General features: G+C 44.4%; 1 protein-coding gene across 3 annotated transcripts in view; it reads right to left on the bottom strand.

The window, feature by feature from the left end:
* Positions 1-11442, bottom strand: part of GRIP2 (glutamate receptor interacting protein 2) — a 68272-nt gene extending 56830 nt beyond the window's left edge. For all 3 annotated transcript variants that reach the window (XR_006169721.1, XR_006169722.1, XM_042823634.1), the window contains exon 1: positions 10992-11442. Coding sequence is in view for 1 of the 3 variants with exons in the window: in XM_042823634.1 (XP_042679568.1) it covers positions 10992-11031 (40 nt within the window). In the remaining 2 variants the exon portion in view is untranslated. The remainder of the gene's footprint in view (positions 1-10991) is intronic.
* Positions 11443-13129: the final 1687 nt, after the last annotated feature.

Here is a 13129-nt window from a genome sequence, read left to right as displayed (position 1 = left end):
GAATCAGATACATTTGCAGACTGATCTCTCATGAAAATTATCCAAGTGAGCCGTTGTAATATGGTGAGAAACAACCAATGATGTCTAAAGCCATTCCCAAGGAAGAATGCCTCCTGGATACAACGGTGTTGATTAATCTGGGCAGCAGGCAGCAGTAAATCCTAGCTGACAAGGGAACACAGTTCTCCCTATTAACTCCAACCAAGCTTCCAAACTTCTCTTCAATACGGAGCTGTATAAGAACCTGCTCAATCCAAACCCTGGGGATTTCCTTTATTTCAAGCAACAAATGCCGTGCTAAATAACTGTGGAGTGAAATCAAATAAAAAAAGACAGCTCTATTGTGGCTTTTTCAGCAGATGAAATTAGAAACTGTCAGTTTATTAAACCATAGCACTCAAATAATTTGTACCACTTAAACCTAGCAGCCACTACTACCTGCTTGTTTAAAAGCCTGAATTAGTCAAAAAGCGATTGCTTTAGAGACAAAACATCACATGAAGGTTTGTCTGTGGTCCACTCAGGCAGGTAGGCTTTTACTTTCAATACCTCAAGGGTTAAAGCCAAAAGAAAAATTATGTATGTCCATAATACAAAATGTTTTGCTTTGTTCCTGAGCAACAAAAATCTCTTTAGGAACAAAACCAATCAATCCCAACACCTGGTTAGCCCTTTTGAAACAGATCATTTCTGCAGCGATGATGACAATAAATTCTTTGACCTATTTTGCTTTTACAAACTCCATTTTGGTCCCCATGGTCTCTGCATTAAAAGTGGTACCTGGTGGCTTCCATCCTCCAAGGATGCATCAGAAGTTCAAGGCAGCACTGCATTGAAGAAAAGGGGAGAAAGCAATCTGATTTATAGAATCATTAAGGTCATGAAGACCTCTAAGATCATCAAGTCCAACTGTTCACCTACCACCAATATTGCACACTATCCATGTCCCTAAGTACCACATCTACCCTTTTCTTGAACAATTTCAGGGACAGTGACTCCAGCACCTCCCTGGGCAGCCCGTGCCACTGCATCACCACTATTTCTGAGAAGAAATCATTCCTAATATCCAATCTGAGCATATGAATCATTAATGGAGAGATAGGAGAGCCAAAAACTGGGGAGGAAAGGCACAGAGATTCAGCTTAGGTGTGGGAACATGTGTGCCCTCCCCTCCTACCCCAAGAGAAGGATTACCCTCCTGAACATTATGTTGTGTGTATCTTATTGTGACACATGGGAATCTTTCTAAAAATCATTTTGCACCATTGACAGGGGATTCGGAACATGATTCACAGTAATTGGACTAAGCTCTTTGACCTGCATTATGCAGGGGGTGATAATGGACTGCGAATGGCTCATTTGGGCTCAAAACAACCCAGGCTTAAGAAAAAAAAAATAGGAAAAGATGTAATTTGGGCTACAGTTGGCTGAAAAGAAAAATCACAGTTCAGAGAAAGGTCATTTTCATCCATAACAAAATATGTCTGTGATTCTGGCCAGCTTAGAGCAAGACTTCCCATTCCCACTTGAAGAATGAGGACACATCAGGAGGACGAGGTGGCAACAAGGCATCGTGCCATCACTCAGCCAGGTAATCCCTTCTGAAGAGGCACTCACTGAAGCTGTAATATGGCTTTTTGTTTTACTCCTACAGCACTTCCAGGAGAGCCCACGTTACACGTGTAAAATAAGTGCTCCTGAGGGCACATCAGCACCTGGGCTCAACTTACAGCATGCAGCATGGGGATGGGCTAAGAGTGGTAAGCCAGTCTTAAGGAAACCTTCTAGAAAACACAATTCCTTACAGTGATGAGTTGAGGAAAAACCCTTCTTACCAGTGAAAAACCTCCTTCTGTGCTAATCTCTGGGAGCAACAGCAGTTTGACAACAGCAGCTCCAGCATCGAGGAGACAACAGCTTCAAGTAGAAAACCCATGAAAATCACAAGAGAAGAAAACGGTAAAACCACAAAACCCAACAATGGGCAAAAAAGGTACGAGATGCACTTCAGTGCAGTAATATCTAATAAAAGCACGAGCAAGGGACCTGCAGGTGAACTGAGAAAATAGATACAGACAAAATCTAAGGGACCCCATCAACACTAGCACGAAAAAGTCAGAAGAGAAGCAAATACCAAAGCTGTCCATGTCCTCTTTTGCTACTACACTGATCTTAGAATCACAGCAAGGCTATGGCTCCAAAAGAAGCAATGAACAATCACAGAATTCACAGCCTTGTGAATCAAGTAACCCTGGCTCTCCGTAGCCTTTTAAGCCTACAACTTAGAATCGTAGAATCATTTGAGTTGGGAGGAACCCTTAAAGGCCATCCAGTCCAACGGCCCTGCAATGAACAGGGACACCTACAGCTCCATCACCTTGGATCAAAGCACCAAAATATCTCACAGCCAGATTTGCCTCTGCACTGCAATAAGACAACACTCCCAGGTCGCAAAGGTTGGGTTCCTCTTCCAGGAGGACTGACTGCTGCTTAGGAGAAAACACAAATGCAGTAGGTTGAAAATCAGGTGCTTTATCTTGGATTTGTACTGCATTCCGAAGCAAAGTGTTTAAAAACCAGTGGGAATCAAGAAATAAGGAAGAAGTACCAGACAGCATTAACTGTTTTAAAAGAAAGATTTCCGGCACCCCATTTAGACTCATTTCCAGCTTATCCATGAAGCTCTGCTAAACCTTACTAAGACTTAATTCCCATAAATGTGATTCTCCCCTCCGTGTTTAGCTAAGTAGCAGTGCTTCAAAAAAAATAAATATCAAGTCGTGGGTGTTGGATTATTCATTCATGTGGTAAAAGCCATTATATATGAATATATACAGATGTACCCACTTCAGAATTGATCTAAACATATGTAGATTTTAGACTCTGACACACAAACCATCCATTATGCAATGGCCCATGTACGTGTCTGGGCTGCTTTTATCCTCAGCTGTGTCAGGAGGATTCGCAGTGAGAGATGGAAGAAGCTTATAGTTAAAAGACTACAGAAAGTTTAAGCAAGAGGCTTTCTTAAAGTGAAAGGAGAGAAAGGGAAAGAGAGAAATCAAAGAGCCAGGCAGTATCAGATTTAGCAGGACAAGATGACGAAATAAGAACGTTTCAAAGCCCAAAGGTATTTGATGTTGGAAATGGTGCGATCTGGCCCCATCAAACCAGCTGTTAAAAATTTACCTGAACTGCCCATTGAATCTCGCTTCCAGCAAACCCTGCTTCATTTCTGCCCCTCCTCTTGCTCCCCTTGCTCCCCAGAAATCACAGCACCACCATAATGGAAGACATCATCTGGAGCAAAAGATAGTTAAGACAACACTCCAGCAGTTACTAATGCACTCCGTTTTGTGCAGCTACCTCCATGCAAACAATTGTCTGATTTGCTGTTGCTTCACACTGTATAAGAAGCAGAAGTCATTGGGAGAACACAGTCTCAGCTACAACCAGCAAAGAAATTCCCAAAAAGCATGGGAAATCCCAGTGCAAATCAGAGCATGCTGCAGCAAGCAGGGCTCTGCCATCCTCCAAAACGCTCACAGGGATTCCTACAGCTTACAGAGGGTAAGAAGAGGCAGTGAGCTCAGGAAAAATTCAAGTGTAACTAAAAACCACACAGTATTGGGGATAGAGGAGATTCATGTCAGAAACACAGACCATTAAGTGTAATGCTTCACATTATGCTTCCCAAATACGCACTTAATTCTGATTCAACAAGGCACTTGTGCTAATAAAAATTAAAACCAGCAGGTTCTGTCGAGTGTGTAATGGATGTGTAGAAGAGCAGTGTGTGCAGGTATTTCTCAAATTAACCAGGAATACAAAACCTGACTGCTTCCCAAACCCCCATAGAGCTGGGGGCATGCTGCCCACCACTGGATGGGCACTGCACCATACCAGCACAGCTCCTCAGTGCTCTTCCTCTACACTGGTGTAAAATGGGTGCAAGAAAGCAGAGCAGGGGCACAGGAGAGAAAAGATCAGCTCTGTGAACACTGGATAGAGCAGATCCATTTAATGATTAAACAGACACGATTGTTTGCTTATAAAATGCAGCGGCACATAAATCTGCTAGGAGCTAATTGCCTATTATATAGCTCATGGTGCTGCTCGAGTTGGCTGCTGAATGATAAAGGGACATTTAGAAGGAGGAGGAAGCACTTTGTTCCCAGGCTCTGCGAGGGGAGCCAACATCCCCCAACAACAGCAGGGTCCAGAGCTCACCTGAGTCCAAGGTATGGGACTGGGACACAGGGAGCACTGGGTGACATGGGAAATGCATTGCATTATAAAAATAAACATCTAATGAAACAAAATGTGTACATTCTTCCTATGCCAACAGGTTAATCTGACCCAAATGGGAATGCATTCCATGAAGAAATTATCCCCGATAAATCACTGGGGCAGGAGCAGGCCACATCCCCAGATTTCAGGCTGCGCCATCTGCTGTGGTCATTATGCTGTATGGATCTGCCAGTGTGGTGATAGTGGGACCAGAAGGGATCTCCATTGGTACCAGAGGCACAGCAGAATCATACTGCTGGAACAGCTCCTCTGGAGCTGCAGCACAACATTGATCACGATCAGAGGTTTGACTCAGACATCCAACACTTGCACGGTCACACAGCTGGTTGCTCAAAGAGAAGCAGGGCCACGAGCTAGCTTGGTGATCTGGCTGGGAAAAGCCAGCTGATGGAGTTGCACCATCATAGCGCTGCTATGGCAGAAAATCCCTAAGGCTGGCGGACTCTGCTGGAGCTGGCAGTTCACGTGGCATCAGGAGGAGCATATGCAGAAGGAGCAGAACCTGGCAGGAAGTTACTCAAAAAAACTGAGCACCTGGCTGGCTCAGAGGCTGAGGATGACACCACGCACTGTCCTCAAAACAGCAGCAGGCATGGGACCCGAGAACAACTCCCATCCTTTAGGAAGGAGGAGGATGCAATGAAGCTGGTCCACAAAACCCATTTTCATTCACACACCAGAGCAGCAAGGAGCCAGATCTTACTCTTCATGGCACAAGTTCCTGCCTCTCAGTGTACTTTTATTCATTTCACAACTGCTCCACAGCCCTTCTCACCTTAATGCCAAATGTACTCTCCCCAACATTACCAGCTCTTAGCTTATAGCTCCATTAGGATGCACCAGGTGAGAGCTCATTACACACTGAGATCAGAAGCCAAAGAACTGCTGGGGTGAAAACCACAGCTCCTCCCATCTTCCCAACATCATCTCATGAACTTGCACAACAAGAAGCAGAGCAACTGAAGCACGATTAAGTGGGATCATCTCTTCGTAAGTTGGCTATGCTAAATAACTTTAAAGGCCATTTTGGGACTGCTATGCTGAGCAGTCTAACAATGATTTAACAAAAACGTGTGTGCATATATATACATACATACACACACACTCACACTCACACACACACACACACACATATATATATATATATGTATTCTCCCCATTCTTTTATGGTTTCCAGGTGTTGGGACCAATTTACTTCACAGCAATTTCTAGGCCTTTTTTTTCCCCACCTCCTCCTCACAGAAACCTGCATCTGCCAACCATGTTGGCATCTACAGCAGCGAGGAAACAAATTTCCCTGTGAAGCAAATTCTTCCAGGATGAATTGAATGAAGGCACAGCTCATAATTGCACATTACTGAAAACATTTCTGATTAAAAAAAAAAAGAAAAGAAAAAAAGAGATATTTTTATCCACATCCCCAGTTGAAAATTGCTAGGAAAGATGCTTTTGAAAAGCCATCATCTCCAAGCATGTAATTATCAGATCCTTGAACAAAAACACACAGCCAAAGAAAAACAAAAAATACTTTCATTGAAATAAAAAACTGGGGTACAGCAATTGTTTGGAATGCAAGGAGAACTGCTGGGAATGGAAATTCACATAACACCCTGTCTGATTTTACATGTCCCTGAAGTTACCAGACTGATTTGAAAATCCAGAGATTAATAAATTTGGCAGCTGAGAACATCAAGCTCGGTTAGTAATTTCTCTTGTTATGAACAGAATAATAATATTAATAAAAAAAAAAAATCAGAAGCAGAGTGGCAGTCAGGCTGTCACAGAACCAGAATCTCCTCACTCCCACGTAAGCACACTTGTCTTGAAACAGCATTCTGCCACCTCGAACAGACAGCCATACAATGACCTGGGGGTCCTATCCTATCAAGGCTTAAGACCATGCACACCCTGATGGGATTACTCACATGCTGAAAATTATGCAGTAGCTGAACTGACAGCTGAAAAGAGCCTTTAATGTTCTTATGCCTGGTAGCACTCAATTGCCAATTGATGAACATTGCTAAGTATTTATTTTAGCTCTACTTTCTCTCCTTCAGTTTTCCAACAACCTCTCTTTCTGATTACTTCTTTCTCATTTTATGCATGAGAAGGTGTTGCAAACACATAAAAATATAGGCACCCTCCCTCCAAGTTGCCCAACACCTTTTTCTGACCTTCCAAGCAAAATTTCATATTATCTACACAAGGATGGAAATCACATCTTAAGCAACAGACATTGGCGTCCGCACGCCTGTACCAATTTTAACGCTGATTTTCAAAATAGATCATAGAATCATTAAAGTTGGTCAGAACTGCTAGAATTACCAAGTCCAACCCCAGCCCACCCCTCCATGCCCATAACCACATCCCTCAGTGCCACATCTCCACAGTTCTTGCACACCTCCAAGGACAGTGACTCCACCATCCCCTTGGGCAGCCTGTGCCATTGCCCAACCACTCTCTCTGAGAAGAAAGTCCTCCTAATATCCAACCTCTTTTCCAGTGCAACTTAAGGTCATCACATCCTATCCTATCAGTGCTACCTGACAGAAGATGCCAACCCAAAAATCAAATCCTGCATGCCTCACATACAAAAACTCTTTGGCAGTTTGGCTATCCTTGGCCTACGTGGATTAACAAAGTAGAACAAACATTATAAAGAGCAATGAACCTGGACAAAAAGCCAGAAGCCAGGTATAACACATAACATAAAGTCACTCTCCTACTATGGTCACTTGCAGCCTGAATGCACCTATTCCAACTGCAATGAGATTTGCTTCAGCCAGTTGGCAGAGAGGTACATGTGAACTCCAATAGTCAGTCTCCAATAGCTGGAGAGAAAGCCTAACAAGCATGTGCTCAGCTGACACTGCACCACTATCTCATAGTCAAAAAAACTTCAGAGTCCTGAATGCCAAATACCTGTCTATCAGCAGGTATTCTTCAGATCTCATAGAGGATGGGTAGGATATCACAGGACAGCAAAGGAGCGAGATGTAGAATTCAACTTGGGAAAGAATAAAATAAAATGAAATAGAAACAGTATCAGTGTGGGAGCAGGAGAATGACAAATTTATCACCTTATCTTCAGTTCCTAGAATGGTCCATCTATGTGCGAGGTGCTGAAAGAAAAGGAGGACTAACCACAATCCTGGATCTACCACAAATAAGCCAACAGTAAGCCCACTCAACTTCCTTCTATAACAGAGCATCATTTCTGGGTAGGCAGAAAATGCAAGCTCTTATATCTCAATTTTAGAAATGCTTCTGACACGGTTTCACATGCTATTTTTATAAGCATGTTTGGGAAGTAGGATACAGATGATTATAAAGTGTACACAAAGTTGATTGGAAAACCACACACTGAGAAAATTCATCACTCACTCACAATCAGAAGGGACGGATGTATTAAATGAAGTTCTGTGGGGCCAATCCCAGTCTGGAAAGGCTCCAGGTTTTCATAAAATGACCTGAATGACTGCAGAGAGATTGCTCTTATTAAGTTTGCTGATGGGCACCAGTTACGAAGGATTGAAAGTAGGCTGGAAAACAGATTTTTTAATAGGTTGGATATTACAAAGAATTTCTTCTGAGAAAGAGCAGTCGAGCACTGGCACAGGCTGCCCATGGAGTGATGGAATCACCAACCCAGGAGGTGTCCAAGAGCCATAAAGATGTGGCACTGAGGAACATGGTTCAGAGGGCAGTACTGGTGGTAGATGGGTGGTTGGACTTGATGATCTTAGAGATCTTTCCAATCTTAATGATTCTATAAATCAGATGCTATGAAACTGGAATGATCCAGAAAAAAAAACACACTGAGGTGCATTCAAGTAAACAAAATTGGGCAGGAATAATCAAATTCACAAATTCAGGATGGAAAAAAACAGATCTAAGTGACAGTTTGGAGATGGGCTCTTCAGATACTGTGGATCACAAATGAAACAATTCCACAAACACCCCAGTGGTATCTAGAAAGATGGGTATAGCATGGGAAGCCTGTAAATCCTTTCTTTTTACCCATCTTACAAAGAGCCTAACCTTGAATGCAGGGCCTAGACTTGGGTGCTAGAGCTCAAGAAAGGCAGAGAACAGACCAAATGAACTCAGACTTCTCTAACTCTCCACCCATTTTGGCTTAAGGAAATTAAATTCACTATGATTCAGCTCCAGACCCCAGGAGCTGTCCTGGTACACACACCCCAGCTTCTTTTCCTCTTTATCTTTCCTTTTGCTGCCACTGAGGCAAAGCTGACAAGTGACGTAAGCAGGTTGATGAGCAGGAGTTATATTAAATAGTGCTATTGTGATAAATTCTTTCATAAGAAAGATAAAATCTTTCTTCATAGAAGATTTATCTGTAAAGATTTCCTCCTGCCTTAGTCTAACTCCACTCTTCAGTCCTCTGTCCTTTCAGACACTGTCTCTATTTCTCCCCGTGCCTCTTTGGAAGTTGTGATGATCTGGGGCCATTTCAAAGAAAACACAGCACAGAGCAGGAAAAAATCAGCAGGCAGGAGGAGGCAAAGATCTATTAGATCTCTTTCCTTGGGCATTTTCACCCTGCAAACAAGGGATGCAGCTTGCAGCTCAGTAAGAAAGCACAGGAAATTTGCACTGCTCTTCTTCAATATCACTTATGCTAAAAGCACATCTCCTGAGGGCAAAACAAACAAAAAACACAGAAGGAAAAAGCACAGAAGGACATACTGATCTACTGTATTTCTTCTTTGCCACTTGTATATGGGAACCTCAGCTGGTCACTTGCAGCAGCAAGGAGATTTAGCTGGCTCCATTGCTCTGCCCACTCCTGCAGTGATCCTGCAGTAAGGACTAACTGAATGCAAAGTTTAGTAGAGCAAAATACAGAACTTCTCTCCAGACTTCAGGAAGGCCATAAGGCATTTCAGGAAAGCCCTACAACTGCAAGAAGGATTTGGAAACACACTATAAAACATTGAGAAATCAGCTTAGTAGACAAGAGAGCTCAATTAAGCCTCAGCAAAATCAAATTCAAAATCAAACCCAATGCACTGTATTCAGTCCCCCTCAAAGCTTTTTTCTGTGCACAAGGAAAAGGATGGATGGCAGACACAGAACAAGACAGCCATCATCCCTTCTCTACATCTTTGTCCTGTGTCATGTGCAGAGGATGGCTCTATCTATGGGTGGAGGACATCAGAACCTACAGGCACCTGAAAACTCCGTAAGAAGTTTGGGGCTAAGACCAAAAATATTTCTCATTCCATCACTCAATTTGCAGCAACACAGCAACCATGGAGACTTGCATGAATGTAGGACCAGATGCCTCCTGTGACATGGAAGCAGACAAATGATTCTCCTCCACAGCTGGGATTCTTCTGGCACAGCCAGTGCCAGCCACCCCTGAGCTGGGGCCCACTTTATGGCTCAGCCCCAAGAGCAGTGGAACTCCTGCCAAGCTGGTTTTTGATCTTCCTGTGGAACAGCTGCATTCCTGTCCTGCTAAATCATGTGTTTGGGCTTCTTCTGCCTACTGGTATGCATCGCCATGGTTTGGACAGCTTTGAATCGAGCCCCAGCCCCCTGACTACTCACTGCTGTGCTGCTACAGCAAATGCGTATCGCATCTAATCACCATCCATAGGATTAAGCAACACAACCAGGATGAGCTGCTCTGAACCTGGTTTATTTCACCTCTCAGATTTAGGGAGGAAAAAACCCCACAATTTTCTAGAGTTAAGTTCGTGTTTTAAGGCATTGAATCGTACACCAAGGAGAGCACAAAGTCAGGCAAAGTAAAATGGCTCCAACACTGTAAATTACCTCTGTACTTCCAACTCCAATGTCTTTGCTTTCAGAAGGGAACACTTGCAGCAGAGCAGAACAAGCTCTATGCAGTACATTTAGCTGCAACAAGCAGAGCTAGAGCATCCAACAAAGTACATCGCACCCACCTGGAAATAACAGAGCCTATCCATGCTGGAGAGCCTGGGGCCAGGACCTGGTGCTTGTGACCTCTGCAGAGGTGCCTTTCTACACTGATCTACCCACTCTTGAGCAGAGGTTAAATGGCTACATTAAATTCCACAGAAAAAAGCAAATAGCCCCACCCTAGGCTTCCAGAGGTCAGCATCTCATTGAAATGGCAAACTTCTAGCTTAAGCCAAATTATTTGTTAGAAAATGTAGCAGTGTATTACACTGGAGAAGGGGGAGGGGATATGGCAGCAATCCCACCATGGTCAGCAGTCCTTTACCTCCTATTTCCCTGCACCAGCCCTCTTTCAACCACTGCTAAATGCTCAGCCCATTCACATGCTTATCTTGAAAAAGAGAAGAGCTATCATTAGGCTTCACTGAAACAGAAGAGTTGTAAAGGCTTCGCAGTATTTGAAGCCTGGGTCTGCTGATCCTCCAGCCCAAGGCGGTGAAGGCAGGAAACAGCCTGAAGGGTGCTCACAGTGGTCACAGGGAGAAAATCTTTCCAGAGAAGCAGAGACACATTTTCAAAATCAAAGCAATTAAGTCACAGTTCGGATGCAAAGGTTTGGATTTGTAAGCCTCCCCTCTGCTTTGAAACTGTTAGTGGTATTTAAGGTAGTTAAAGGAAATCAGAATAAGTAAAAGCAAACTGTTGGAGAAGGGAAAGATATATATATATACACACGCACATACACATACATATATAGGCTCACTCACCGAAGTCTGATTGCAAATCCTTTTTCAGTCCACAAAGCATGTTTGCTATTAGCTATCAAACCATTCAACTAACTGCAGCAGGCACTCCTTGCTCTCACCCCGACTGCTCTGGGATCACTTTTCGCTGCCACCCGCAGCTGAGCAGCCCTGCAGAACACACACTGCTCCTTGCTTCACCGTAGGGACAGAAAAAGAAATCGTCCTGGACTGCAAACAGTCCAGTTTGCAAGAACTCTAAAAATGTTGCAATCCTTCCGAAAGAAGTGTCCTTACATGGCTCCCCAGTGCTGTATAGAAATAGGAAAATGAAGGCTACGGTCCTAAAATTCCGTGGTGGTTGGCTCGGATCGAGTGGCCATCAGGCATTGAAAAGCGAAAGTTAGGAGCGCAGTGATTAAAGGGAACAGCTGGTTGGAGGGGAGGCAGCCGGCCAGCCCTGGCTCCAGCAGATGCAGCGAATGCAGAGCGCTTCATTCCCGGCGGCATTGCCCCTCGTGCTGTGCCGGCTGGGAGCAGGCAGCACCCCACGGAGATATGTCAGCCCACAGCACGAGCCCTTCTGGGGCTTCCATGGGGATCTCAGGCAGGGAGAGAATTTAAAAAAACAAAAACAAAAAACGTGGGGAAAGGGGGACGAGAGAAGAGGCAGCAGCTGGTCCTGCGGAGGTACGCACAGAGCTGTGCGCACAGCCAGCTGCAGAAGTTGGCTGGCGGCTGAGCCTCCAAGTTGCAGCAGCAGAGGAGGCTGCGGCTGCAGCGCTGCCTGACACACTTCCCTCTCCCCCACCCCCTCTTGGCAAGTGCTTGCAGAGCCTCCAGCACCTTTCAAGGCAATGTCAAGCTGCTGTCAAAGCATTACGCTGCCTCCCGAACACATGCCGGGTGCTCGTAAGGGAGCATGAAGCTGCAGTCTTATGGCCTGCCTGCAGCGCTTTCTGAAAACTCAGCTTAACCCTTTCTTAGGAAGGGCAGAGCAACCGTCACCGCATGTGCAAGCCCTCTGCTTGGGTCTGGGCAAGAGGTGGGGCTTTGGGGCAATGCTGGGACACGGGGACAGGGCAGATGCTCCTTGCTTTACCCTCAAGTAGTTGGTCCTGCACTAGGGGTGGGCATAGGGCACTGGACTGGAAATTGTTTCAATAGACCAGCATCTGCTCCCTTTGCTGCACTGAAGATGCAGTGAGGTGACCTCCCTCAGACACTCGACAGGACAGGCAGCAAAGCTGCAGCACAACAAAGGTCCCCAAAAGTCATGCTGGGAGAAACAGTCTGCATTTACATTCACCAGCCCTGTATCTCACATCCAAAAGGCAGCTTATAGGCACTGCATTCCCCTGGGAACTGACATCATGTATAGAGGCAAGGTTGTATGCACAGATGGTGCAGGAGGAGCACAACAGCACAAAGGCTGCTTCTCTAGGAGCGTCAGATGAGTTTGAGTCTACTTCAGTGTTTGGTTGAATGTGGCCAAGAGCTTGGAAGTTTTGAAGGAAACTCATGGGCAAGGCTTTTTCCTTAGGAAAATGAAACCTGGATAGCTCAGAAGGGCCCGAACAGCTGGATGTGCTAGCAGGAAGTTCTGCAAACTGGGGACTCCACACTCAGAGTGGGAATTGGGTTTCAGCCTAATGCCAGTTTTTTTGCTTGGATTGAAAGGGTCTAACATCTCTACTTTGGTTCAAACTCAGCTGTTTCGTGTACAGATAACTTACATAAAAGCAATAAAATTACTAAGTCAGAAAAAAACACTTCCAAAGGAAATATTTGGTCCATAATTAGTTTTTAAGAAGTCGTCCAGTCTGACAATAGACTTAATTAGTAATTGAGCTGAAATTTGTAATTAGAAATCTTTTCACATGGCTATTAATGTTTTTCCTGCAAAGAAATCTCATCTTAAGGGGGGGGAAAAATATCTACATTTGCACCACAAATATAAGGAGAAGATGCTAATTTGAGAACAGCATATTGCTTTGGATGCACAAAGCGGACGTCTCCATAGGGTGTTTTAAGGCAAAGCTCAAAGCAATCACTTACACTCATGCCACCATAGAGACCTTCCCAGAATATCTGCTGCACTGAGAATCAGAGAATCATTAAGGTTGGACATCAAGGCCAACCCAGTCACCTACCACCAACAT

This window comes from Centrocercus urophasianus, unplaced genomic scaffold (genome assembly GCF_019232065.1).
Source record: "Centrocercus urophasianus isolate 14NV4802_14NV808 unplaced genomic scaffold, USGS_Curo_1.0 seq_22, whole genome shotgun sequence".
Classification (NCBI taxonomy): domain Eukaryota; kingdom Metazoa; phylum Chordata; class Aves; order Galliformes; family Phasianidae; genus Centrocercus; species Centrocercus urophasianus.
Note: the sequence above shows the minus strand (reverse complement) of the source record. Positions and strands in the feature narration are given on the sequence as shown.